Source organism: Festucalex cinctus, chromosome 13 (genome assembly GCF_051991245.1).
Source record: "Festucalex cinctus isolate MCC-2025b chromosome 13, RoL_Fcin_1.0, whole genome shotgun sequence".
NCBI lineage: Eukaryota > Metazoa > Chordata > Actinopteri > Syngnathiformes > Syngnathidae > Festucalex > Festucalex cinctus.
The window spans coordinates 21,727,612-21,741,128 of NC_135423.1; the positions used below are offsets into that span (position 1 = coordinate 21,727,612).

The window sequence follows — 13,517 nt, forward strand, 5'->3', positions numbered from 1 at the left end:
TTGTGGACCCAAATGCAGAAAAACGTCCAGGACAACAGGTTTGCTCAGACAATGTTTACTAGACTAGACAAACAGTAAGGATTACCACAGTATAAGTGGTGACAGCAAACGAAATGATCCAACAAGAACTGAACAAAAACCAGGAACTAAATACAAGCAAAGCAACGAGACAATTCGAAACACCTGGACACAACACGAGTGGCTGAGGGAGCTGATTGGTGGACACAGGGGCTGACACACAGGTGGACACAAAACCATAATGAGAAAGACATGAACCACACGAAAACAAGACATAAAATGAAGCAAAACTAAATCAGACACGAAACAAATGAGGATCATGACAGGATGAACACATCCATATCATTATTTCCAATTAATAGACACATTCATTTACTTCTATTCCTATTATTGCGATTGGCCGGCATCCAGTTCAGGGTGTACCCCGCCTACTTCCTGAAACCAGCTGGGACAGACTCCAGCGCCCCCACCCCGCAACCCTTGTGAGGAGTAAGCGGTCAAGAAAATGGATGGATGGATATTCCTATTACAGGTTCGCCAATCTACATTACCAACATTATCCAAACATCCATTTTTTCCACACTCATTCAGAATCATGGTGAGCATATTTCACCAATATGGGGAAGAGGTGGTTTATGCTCTACATTTGTTGGCCATTCTCACTCATGTTCACAAAAATTAGAAATTTACTGTTTAAATTACCGTTTGTTTATGTCTTTGCAATATGCAAGGAAGACACAAATCTCACACAAGAATCGCTCGTCATTGTCCCACAAAGGTGCAAAGAAATTGAATAGTTACAACCTGTCTAAGTGACATAAAGAACAAACAAACTAAAAAAAAGAATCATAAGAATCATAAGCAATGGGGAGGGAAGAACATCATTAAAAAAAAAATCTGCATCATCATAATTCTGTTTAAAAATGATGGTGCTCTTGTAACTAAAATAAATAATAATTAAAAAAAAAAAAAAGTAGTTCAAATAATGCATTACAACCTCCAATGTGTGACACCTGGCTCCTGGGTAGGTAAACCACAGATAAATATATAAAAAAAAGGGTCTTCAGAAACCTAATGCTATACATGAGCTTTATTACAACAAACAAATATAGCCTCACAGGTGACAGTTTACAATGGCATATGAAAATGAAGGTGATATCTTACAAGTGCGCCATTGATGTGCCGATGCTGTGCGGGGAGGTTAACACCATGTAATGTAAATATTCTAATTGGCTATTTATACAGTATATTTAAATGAATTTTTCCTTTTCATTTCAAGTTGACAGCTGACTGCAAGCTCCCCATGTGATAAAATGATAACGGAACACAGAAGCAAACCACAGTTTTGGGTCACAACATGCGGATAATTTAAGTTTGGCTTCAATTTTATAAATACAAGGACGACATTCACTGTTTTATTTGAAAGCAGGCTAGAATAAAGCATCTTTTTCAGAGTGAGAGCCTGACGAGATCTTGTTTTACTTAAATTTACTGAACGAAGAAAATTCTATTTCAAATCGCTACTGCCACCTGTTGATGACAAAGGAAAGAGCACACACCCTTCTTTACGTACACTTTTTTTTTTTTTTTTTTTGTAACCACTCACTCAATCACACACAAGCTTACTTCATGTAAGCCACATGGGGTCTCCCAGGCGGGGGAGCGAACCGCGTCAACCGGCACCGAAGGCCCTTCACGTACACATCTGCAGACAGAGGACGTGAAATTTGAACCCGAATCCAGTCTTAAAACTATTGGCCAGAAGCTTGCAGGAGTACTCATTGTGAAGAGCTAAGGTTTTAATCTAGTAATTTTAAGATCTTTCAGTCATAAATGGTCAAATAAAAAGCCTATTGTAAAGATATTTTTGGTCAAATTGTTAATAAAATTTCACGTTTCCTGGAGCAGATCAACTTCACTGATTCATGCAACACACTATAGTTTCTTATACAAAAGGGTTAAAAAAGAACAACAATATGTGCAGTGTAATCCTCATTTCAGATGTCAAAGGATTTTGCAGCTCCCAGTGTTTTTTCTTTTTTTCTTCCCCTTTTCGAGAGGCAGTCCAAATGGCTTTTTGAGTATTTAAGGTTGCCGCCCCAGGCTGCTTGGTATATACAGTCATGAAAGCTTAGTGGAACCTTGATGAATCACAGGGCGACAATAATATTGCAGCACCATTAGTTAATCAGCAGTCAAACTGAGACTCAGGGAGAAACTGACCACAGTAGCCCAATCATAAGAGAATAACATCATAGTCAGAGAGATTGTACTGTAATCCTCCATCACAGTATCAAAGCCTGCTCAGCTGCCAATCCCCTGGGAGTTGTCTACACGCTGGCCTGTGCTACCTGCTCAGCCTGCCTCCTCTGGTTGTAGGCGTTGTACACATCCAGAAACATGTCCTTGCACGTGATGCGTGCTTTCAGTTTGGAGCAGATGAGGAAGGAGCCGGCCATCTTGCGATGGAGGGAGTAGGTCTCCTCTGGAGGAGGAGTGAGACGGTGTCGCAGCATGACGGGGATGAGGCTTTGGATGCGTTGGGTGGTGCTCTGGGTGCCAAAGTCAAAGGGCTCGGAAGATGCAAAAGCTTCGCCGAGAATCATCACGGCCTCCACGTGAGCGTCTTTGAAAGCCTGGTGGCAAATGTGTTGAGAATGAACTCGGCGTGCATGCTGAAATGCACCATTTCAAACTAGTGATGCACGATAATATCGGTGGCCGATAATTATCGGCACTTATCGACCAATTTGACGTCAAACAGATAAATCAGATAATAGAAAAATCTGCCGATAATTATCGGCAATTTGATTTCATACAGATAAACCAGATAATAAAGAAATCCAGCAATAATTATAGACATGCCATGTTGGTCCATCTGTTGTGGTTGTGGCTCATATCAATAAAATTCAGCTTCATGGTGCTTTACATACATTGAAACATTGTGCAAAGTTTATACAATGTTTCAATTTATTTGTTAGACTTATAGTAAGAGTCGAAAGTACATTTGTATTCAAGTTAATTTCGCAAACAATTATCGGCTTACTTATCGGTCATCGACATCGGCACTTCTAAATCATTGGTTTATCGGTATCGGTTGAAAATAGCATTATCGTGCATCCCTATTTCAAACTCAAACAAACCTAAGATGCACAATACGAGCCTCGGACAACTAGAACAAATTTGAATTGAACTTCCACATTTTTTTTTTAAGGTACAGTTCTTATCTAATTGGAATTCTTGTCCATTCTCTTTTTAGGACATTTGTGAGGTCAGTCCACTGTTATTGGTTGAGGTGTCAGGGTCATAATCTCAGGTCAAGTTGAAATGTGACACACAAAGTGCACACACCTCACCATCAATCTCTCTCTCCTCTGTCTGTAGGTTCTTAACTAGTAAAGCTTTAGCTTCACGCTCCAAATTCACTTCCTTATTTGTGTCCACGGCTTCGTCGATGAATAAAGAAAACTCCAAACGCTGGTCTTTGTTTTGTTAACTTTAGTAAAAATAAATCAACTGTACAAAAATGACATACACAAAAAGAAATACCAAAAGAGTCGTAACTAAAGAGTTTAAGGAGATTCGGAGATTCGGAGGTCAAAAAACTGTGTGGCTCTACTCCACGTTGCCTGACCACACTACCCGTGCACCACACAGATCCCTCCGCCTAAAGACAGTAAAAAATAGATCCTACCGAAACAATGCTGCAATGAAAGCACATTACATGCTAAAATTCACACATTTTAAATGCAAAACAAACTATTGCCTTTAACTATTCACTCCACATGTAAATAATAAACCTTTCAAATTGTAAATAATTTAAATAATATACTTTTTTTTTTTTTTTTTTTTTTTTTTTTTTTTAAGAGCTCAGAATTGTTCATTCGGTAGTCTTACCGATTCAACGTCTTGTCATCATTGCTCTTTTCTTTTTTTTTTTTTTTTTTTTTTTTTCTTTTTTTTTTTGTGTGTGTGTATGTGTGCGTGCGTTTGCGTGCGTGCGTGCGTTTGCGTGCGTGCGTGCGTTTGCGTGTGTGCGTTTGCGTGCGTTTGCGTGCGTGCGTGTGCGTGCGTGCAAATACTTATAAATTTATACTCATTCATTCACCTAAAACCTTATAAATATCCCATTACCCTTCGCCTTAACCAGGTACTTCAGAATCTTGCCAGAGTCGTGAGATTTAAATGGTCAGGAGACCAGAGAAAAGGTCAGAAAAAAAAAGAAATAAAGAGAAAAGAAAGGTAAATCAAAGTGACATCCAGCACCGACCAAACACTTCCTGCCTTCCCCATGATTACAAAATCAAAGTCTTACGCCAACCCCGGAAGCCTCTAAATTCCAGCAAATTTAGCGAGATCTCAAGAGCCCAGAGGAAAAACTAAAGAGAGGAAGGAGGGAAGGATCGATAAGGCAGAGTGAGATCAATAGAAGCCAGTACATCCAATCCATCAAAGTGAAGTCCAGCACCAACAAGACCCCTCCTGCGTGGTTACAAAACCGGAGTCTTATGCCAACCCCAGAAACCTCAAACTTCCAATAAATTGAGATCTCAAGTGACCAGAGGAAAAACTAAAGAGAGGAAGGAGGGAAGGATAGATAAAGCAAAGTGAGATCCACAGACACCAGCACCCACTGATTCAAGGGGCTGTGGGAGGGAGAGGCAACTTCTGTTTGAGTTTCAGTAGATGCTGGTGCGATGGATCTGGCATGCATAAGGACCACCACCAAAGAAAGAAGCCGTCAACCGCGGTCCAGCAAAGCGAGCACCCCCCCCCCCCCCCCCCCCCCCCCCCCCCGGAATCCCCAGGCCGCGGCAGCACCAAGGCCACCCCCAAGCCACCCGAGCGGACACCGGTCGGCGAGCCGACCCAGACACCCGGAACACCCCCGCCCCAGCCCCGGCCCACACCCCCGAGCCCAAGGCCGCAGAACGAGGCCCAGCGGGCCCCCACAGCGCCCCACCGGTCCCCAGCCCCCATCCCCCCACGACCCCCCCGCACCCCACCCAAACCCGCCATCCACCACGACCCAGGCCCCACCACCCCCGACCCCCAAACCCCCGAACACACCCCGACCCCCAGCACCCAACCCCCCACCCACCCATACCTCCACCCCCCCCCCAAACAAGCCGCCCCCCCCCGACGGCCGCCACCCCCCCCCGCGAACCCGGCCCCCCGCGAGAACCCCCCACCCCCCCCGGAAACCGGCACCGGGCAGCAGCGCAGAGAGGGAAGATGTGCCCACCCCACCTCCAGCCGCGCGAGATTTGCACAGCGGCGGGAGGGGGGAAGCAGAGGAGGAAGCACCAGGGGAGAAGGCGGAACACCAGAACACCGAGCCCGGTGGGGAGAGGCCCCGGTCGTCACGCCAGAGTACAAGTGACACCTAACCCTGTTACTGAGTCCGCCAGCTCGCCGACTGGCGAGCTCTACCCTACACCGTGAATGTGGCCCCACCCAGTGTATATACAAGTGTGTGCGTGTGGTGCATTAAAATTGGGAGCAGGTGAGTCGGAGCAGAGGGAAAAATTTTCCCCTATTCCGACACACCCGTATCCCCCCCCAAAAAATGAATATGTATATGTGTGGTGCATTAAAAAAGGGAATGGAGGGACAAATAATATACTTTTGTCAGAATTAACTCAAATCACCTTTATCCACATATTTCTTAACTCAAAATTAGAATTTAGGCTCCTACACTGTCTATGACATGACATGACATGACATGACATGGGCTCATTAAATCCATAACAAGAATCTTTAGCAAAAAATGGATACAGATTTGAATGAGGATTATGAGATATGACAGCCACATCAAGCAGAGGAAGGGGGATGCAGTAATAATAGAGTCACGTAAGGTGAAGTCTAAACCTTATGAAAAATAAATCAACACAACAGCAGAAACTATTTTATCTTACCTTGGTCTCGAAACCTGTCAGGAACTTCAGGTCTTTGGATTTAGAGAGAACAGTTTCTCGGTCACCGACAGAAGCTGCATACACCACCTGTATACAATAGTCACGCAAAAGATAAAAGCAACTTTAAACCTAAACCAAATCCCAATTACATATTTTTAGATCAGTCTTACCTCTATGTAGTCATTTGTAAACGATTCCGGGTAACTTCTACATGCTCCAAAATCCAACAGAACCACCTGAAGAAATTTTGATTTGCATGTTGACGGATTTTTACGGAAACGTATAGCTGCCAATGTGGAGTAAACATTTTTGGCTGGCGAGTATGTTCGAACATACTCGTAAATATGTTCGAACATATTTGCAAATATGTTCGAACATATTGAAATATGTTCAAACATACTCCCAAATATGTTCGAACATACTCGCAAATATGTTCGAACCTATCGAAATATGTTCGAACATACTCGCAAATATGTTCGAACCTATCGAAATATGTTCGAACATAGTCGCAAATATGTTCGAACATAGTCGCAAATAAGTTCGGACATAGTCGCAAATAAGTTCGAACAGACTCGCAAATACTCTCAAATATGTTTGAACCTACTCGCAAATACGTTCGAACATATTTGCAGGCTACATGCTACAAAGTTAGCATACCTTCCGATAATGCCAAGGGGTATTATTTGCGCATGCACGAGTGAAAAAAAATGACGAACCTAAATCATGCACGACAGACATAATAAATCGTAAAAGTTATGAATAAACACTTTTTTTTGTCTACTTGATTTTCTAATGAATTAGTAATGTGACCCAAATGCCTAAAAAGGTATGCTAACGTTGTAGCATCGAGCCTACATGTACATTTGAACATATTTGCGAGTTTGTTCAAACATATTTGCGAGTTTGTTCAAACATATTTGCGAGTATGTTCGAACATATTTGCGCGTATGTTCAAACATATTTGCGAGTATGTTCGAACATATTTCAATACGTTCAAACATATTTGCAAGTATGTTTGAATATATTTGCGAGTACGTTCGAACATACTCGCTAGCCAAAAATGTTTACTCCACATTGGCAGATCGATGCTTCCGTAGATTTTCATACAAGTCAGCATTTAGTAATTATGTAACATACTAGCCCTTCTTACCTTGTTTGTTTCTGAATTGTAAAAGAAGTTGGCCCAGTTCGGGTCCGTCTGCATGAACCTGAACTCAAAAAGCTCCCTGAGACATAACTGGAGGATGTTGAAGCAGATCTGAAAATTTTGGAGGGAGACATGTGTGTTTGATCATTAATACCACAAGAGGGATATCGTTTTCAGGTCTGATGGCTGACACAAATTCTCATGAGTCTAAAATAACAGTATTTTGTTTTTGGAATGATAAAGTAAATGTGACATTATTAGAACAAAGACGAATAATCAAAAAAAAAAAGTTCTGTGATCATAAGCCCCTCTGATCTAAAACGGTTTGAATGAATTCAGACCTGATTCCTGGTGTCCTGGTCCAGGTCGACACATCCGTCGAGCGCAACCCCCTGCACCAGCTCCATCGCCAGCACTCTGCGTGTTGACAATTCATCGATCACCTCAGGAACCTCGAAAAATGCGTCCCCCTCCAGCAGTGATCTGGATGCCATTGATACAAATATTATCCTTATGTATAGAAGAAATACAAGCACCCTCAGTTTAGTGCAATTCTAAACTGACCTCTGACTCGGATACCGTGTACAGTAATGTAAAATCATTCAGTCAAATATGACTTTCATACAACTCAAGCTTTTTGTACCTTCGGAATCTGATGCTACACTGTCCCACATTGGTAATTCCATCATGGAAAGTTATACTCAAATTACATTATAATTAATTTAATTAAAATACTCAAAATTGGACCAAAGTTTAATGAGGTCAACCTTGCACCAGCACAAAAATCGGTGATGTATTTTTTATTATTAATTTTTTTTTATGCGTAACGGTACCTACAGCAACATATTACAAAAAAATAAACAGATCTTAGTGGCAGAAGAAAAAGAAAAAAAAAACATCTTGAAACTCTATAGTCTATGCTGAAACGTGACGATAAACTTATGGCATTTTGTTTAATGTGACAATCTAAAACTATTTTCCTTGTAAACAAAAATCTGTATCGATATTTCACTTGCTTATCACATATCTAGTGTCAATATCCACTGTCTACTCCAAAATTGGAGTTTCTTTCTCCTAAGTTCTCATGTTGTTACCTCAGCAAGTAAATAACAGACAACTTGAAAAATGAAATGCTTCATGTAATCCATTTTACGTTTATTGATCATTGTGACATTTTAGAAAATCATAACTTGACTTTCAGTGGAATCAAATATTTAATCCAATACACAAACTTACCTAAATTTCTTGGCACACTCGGCTTCCCTCTCATAGTCGCACTCCCATGCTAGTTCTCTCTGAAGAACCTCTAAGCTGCTGTCTGCAAAAAGGCCTCGAAAAGAATAAATACATGCAAAACTAAAGATTCGAAAGCAAGGAAGTTGTCAGAATTGTCTTAAAATGCAGCGGAATAGTTTATGTAACTATAAACAAATTATTAACCTCCATGAAAGCTTTTGAGGTTAAAAAACAAACAACATGGGGTATGTTCAAAACATTCCTGTTTTTTCTTAAAAACAAAACAAAAACAACAACAAAAAACGAACACTTGCCCAAAAATTACTACTCCTCAACAAAATATAACGTATGTTGAGGCAATAGATGACGACAACAGCACCACCCTGTGGTGTAATATAAAAATGCTACGATTAAAACAAGTATAGATGACAGTTGTTCCATATCATGTGATCGAAAATTGGGGCTAATCATGTAATTTTCATCTGGTCTGTGTTGGGCAAAATTTATATAAAAAAAAAATTGATGTTCTTAATTTTTAAGTGACAAAATAATTCAGAGGCACAAAGATGTTGCCAAATGAGACTTAATATTGGCAGTGACTCAGATGCGGACTCTGATGTAAATAAATTGTGACCCACACATCCCTACTACAGACAGTATTCAGTCCTCTTGCAATTTAATAAATAACATTAAGACATTATACATTACATCAAATGACTAAGGCACTGAGACAGTAAAAAAAAAAAAAAAGATTTTATATTTAAAACAGGAGAAACAAGTGTTACCTTCAGGTAGAACCACACTCAATTTCAGCACTGACATCAGGTTGTTTATGTCACTATGGATACTCTCTGCCACTCCGGGGTACTGGGTAGAAAACAAAAAGGTCAACAAAATGCATGACGATAACGTTACATTTCAAACCTACCTGGATCTTCATTGCGATTTCTCTGCCATCTTTCAAAACCCCGTGATGCACCTGGCCAATGGAAGCTGCGGCAAAGGGTTTGTCTTCAAAGGATGACAGCTTTTCTCTCCAACCTGGACCCAGCTCTTTCTCTAATACATTCTGTAAATATGGCGAACAAGGGCGAAACAAAACTAAGAAATCACATGTACAGTACATAAGTATTGAAAGCCTTTGGCTTGAAGTTTAAATTTTGCTGGTGTCGGGCAAAAACTTCCTAAGACACAATTTAGTAAAATTCATATTTAATTTAAAGATGCACCGTATGCCTTTGTATATCTGCAGTTGAAAATTCTGCACAATTCCTACTTACATTCATTTGCCAGATTGGCATGAAGTCTGCACTCTGTCGGACTCTTTCAAAGATCTTTTGAAGCTGCGGGTTGATGAAGGAGTTGTCTGGGGAGGGGAAACAATACAAAAGCCTCTGAGGTAAATATTTAAACAGTCACCTGTATGAAAAGTATGAAGCATCATTATACCATGATTACCTTGTATGCTTAGCATCTGTCCTATCTTAAGTGCAGCTCCACGAACTTTACAGAGTGTGTTGACAATTCTCTCCGCATTGGCTTCTGACAGGAGGGGCGAGTCTAGCAAGGCATTCATATCTACAAGAGTCAAGGGTGAGGACATTTGAAAAATAGGACAAGGAAAAAACACATTTTAGAAGTTTCAACCTGTCTTCATTAAGGTTGGGAATCTGTGGCATGAGGACAAGTCGATACATGACTCGAAACACAGGTTACAATTTGATACAAAAAAAAAAGCAATATATTTCGGGTTGGAAGGGTTTGACACGATTTGATTATGTTTGAGAGCGATATGATTAGATTCAATACGATAATTATTTTGATATGCTACTGAAAAATGTAAATTAGCATAGTAGAGTCGCTACTGCGGAACACTGCTGTTTTTGATTGTAGGCATAATGTTATCATGTATGTAGCGCAGCATGAGAGCGCTTGCTATTTTTATTATAACAACTGTAAAGCCTCATGCGACTCACGATAGCCCCGCCCACTGGTAGATTTTTGTATCAACAGAGGACACTGGAGTCTCCTACTGATGCAGTTGTATCTCTCTCCTTGACAAACAAATAACCGATTAAATTAGTTGATCGTTCCCAACCCTCGTCTCCAAGCATTCTACCTCTCTACCAGCCTAAAAGCCATTTTCAGAGAATGTTAAAACTTGGGACAGGGGGAAATTACCTTTTTGTTTTCCTCCCAGTGACTGCTTTGCTACTTCTGCAATGGCACCAATCCCCAGACCAACTGCCAGTCCTGAGGCAGAGATATTTTTGATGTTGAGTGGCTTGGCAAATTTTACACACAATGCATTGTTTATACCTCCAAAATTAACCAGCCTGCTGATTCTTGTTGCAGGCACCTTCCTCTCTCTAGCACGGTCATTCAGCTAAAGGAAGACAAACCACAATACTACATTGTAAACACGACATTACCCGTCACACGCACATTGTACTGCATGTTCATTATACTGGATCCACCAAAAATACAGTAGAAGTAAATAAAATTTATGGTGTTTATAAAGAAGTAAACGATACATGCTAATAGACCAAAAATGTAGTCATGGGATTTACTCAGATGTTAAGGTTTACTTCAGTATGACAATAACCCATTAAAGTAAATAGTAGTGAGTAACTTGACAAACCCTCTGCCGAGCAGGTTTAACAAAGCCCTGCTTGGCCTCCCGGGCCTTCTTAATATCTTCTGGTGTGAGTCTGGTAACCACCGTATCATGGACACATCTAGTTGGCTGGTAGAATCTATGTGAGGTAAACGTCATATGGAGGAAGCGTTTGTTCTGTCCCGGCCAGCCAGGACCAGATGAAGCTGCTCCCGGACCAGGATGCATTCCTATCATAGGGAGAAGACATACATCACAGTAAGTAATTGTCAGTAAGGCCCGCTCTTATGCCATACTGGCATCTAATATTTGTCATGTTATTCATTTCATAATTCATGATGCACATCATGTTGTGGCAGCTCAGTGCGTGACAGCACTTGAGCAGTAAGAATGAAAATAGTTACAGTATAAACATGTCTAGTTTTTTGCTACTATGGTGATAACACAAAGGTCCCGACAATACCTGGAGCACTGTCGTCTGTCTGTGTTTTGTCATTAATATCAGGAGGGAACTCTGAGCCCACAGCCCATTTGGTAGCTTCATCAGCATCCACATTTTCCCAGCCCTCCATGTCAGGAAAGACATCCTCCTTGACTGACTGTTGCTGAGGACATGATTGGAAATGTAAACAAAATTGCAATATAGCTACTAGGGGTGTTAAAAAAAATCTATTCGGCAATATATCGCGATATTACATCGCGCAATTCTCGAATCGATTCAATAGGCAAGGCAAGGCAAGGCAAGGCAAGTTTATTTGTATAGCACATTTCATACACAAGGCAACTCAATGTGCTTTACAGAAGGAAAGACAACACATAAGCATCAAAAAACAGTAGTTAACATTCAGAGGAAAAAAATAAAAAATAAAAATAGGTTACAAAATTTACTTAAAAAACAAAAAACAAAAAACATACAATAACAATCTTAAAACATTATTCAACAAACTTTAAAACATTTAACATAAGGAAGTTTAAAATAATATTAATATATTAATATATATAATTAATATTATAAAAAAAAAAAAAAAAAACTTAACTAAAGCTGTTTAAAAGTCCCTAATCAAAGGTATAAGAAAAAAGCAAAGTTTTTAACCTGGATTTGAAAGCATTTACACTCGGGGCTGACTTCACTTCTGTTGGTAGCCTATTCCATCTGTGTGCAGCATAATAGCTAAATGTAGGCGGCCGAATCGATTTTTAAACATCCATATTTGATGGAGAAATATTCACCAAAACGTCTTGGGATTCACACCTTAAGCATGAAAGAATGTTCTATTAATGGAACAGTTAGCCTTAATATTTTATTTCAATGCTGTTCAAACATGAAACAGATTACAACCTGTATCAGATAAATAATACATTTCATACAAATCTTACACTGTACATGTTTACTGATTAGTATTTTCTAAATTTGAATTAAAAAAAAAAATCGCAACAATCGACTTATGAATTCGTATCGGGATTAATCGGTATCGAATCGAATCGTGACCTATGAATCGTGATGCGAATCGAATCGTCAGGTACTAGGCAATTCACACCCCTAATAGCTGCAATCCATCCACATAATTTGCTTCAGTAGTTGTTTTCAAACATTTTGAAAACAATGGGTCGGCACTTCATCACCAAGTCACATAATTAGTTGTTTTTTCTTTCAAATATCCATCCAGCCATCCATCCATTTTTCGAGCTGCTTATTCCTCACAAGTGTCACAAATAATCCTTAAAAAAAGATGACATTTGCAAGAGAGAAACACAGTACATGAATTCTCACCGTGTTGCTGCCACCCATGAAGTTGCCCACAAGACCTTCCAACACTTCCTGGGCAACTTTAACTCCTGCTCCCAGTGAGGAGTTGCACGCCATTAATCTGAGGTGTTCCCTCTGGGTGGTGATAAGAGCACATCCTACTTTATTTGCCCCGCGTAGTACCTGCAGGACCTCTGATATCATCACTGCGGACACTGGACAGAGAGGCGGAGAAGTGATACCATGAGAATAGATGAGGAAAAGCATTTTGAAACCCTTTACAATATGTTTGCAGAATTTTGTTTTGTGGAGATAACATACACACAGTGATAATTGTTACTCTAATGATCAATGAATAACATCCTGTGCTTTATGTTTGTTATTCTTCAGGGTTGTTTGTCATTAACCCGTGATAGAGTTAATGTTGACATGCTGATAATATCGCGTGCTCGCCTGACCAACTTAATGCAGTAAGCAGTATTGAAAATCACGCATGCGTAGGAACAAGTGGCAAAACACCTCTGTTAGTTTCGCTAAAACCCAAACGACCGCCTTTCCAACATTTTTATGCTAACCCTGTTGTTTCGTCCGAAAACAAGAGCAGGTACGGGCGAAATTGACACACGCACATTTATTCTCAAAATGTAATAACGAATGCAATATTAACGAATAGTTATACTTACTTTATATTTTAGAATAGGCGCAGTTGACCTTACGTGTATATTATATTACGTATTGCAATTGACACTTGAGGTTGTGGTATGTATGCAACGTTACGGAATCCCGGAAGTGAAGTTTTGACCAACATCATAGCGATCCAATCACATTTCCCAA

General features: G+C 40.2%; 1 protein-coding gene across 1 annotated transcript; it reads right to left on the reverse strand.

Annotated features, from left to right (window-relative positions):
- Positions 1–1,093: 1,093 nt before the first annotated feature.
- coq8b (coenzyme Q8B) lies at positions 1,094–13,489 on the reverse strand. The gene is made up of 16 exons (XM_077541963.1): positions 13,367–13,489; positions 12,708–12,898; positions 11,400–11,541; positions 10,961–11,166; positions 10,639–10,705; positions 10,501–10,572; positions 9,778–9,897; positions 9,600–9,685; positions 9,248–9,388; positions 9,105–9,186; positions 8,320–8,413; positions 7,425–7,566; positions 7,087–7,194; positions 6,107–6,172; positions 5,937–6,023; positions 1,094–2,654 (listed from the first exon to the last, which is right to left on the reverse strand). Coding segments are annotated over exons 1-16 (1,911 nt in total). The 5' UTR covers positions 13,368–13,489; the 3' UTR covers positions 1,094–2,348.
- Positions 13,490–13,517: the final 28 nt, after the last annotated feature.

Excerpts from the sequence above, each read along its gene's own strand:
- coq8b (XM_077541963.1), bottom strand. Across the intron at positions 9,187-9,247 it reads AAATCGCAATGAAGATCCAG|TACCCCGGAGTGGCAGAGAG; the intron begins GTAGGTTTGAAA and ends TTTTCTACCCAG. Across the intron at positions 7,567-8,319 it reads GAGTGTGCCAAGAAATTTAG|ATCACTGCTGGAGGGGGACG; the intron begins GTAAGTTTGTGT and ends AATGGCATCCAG.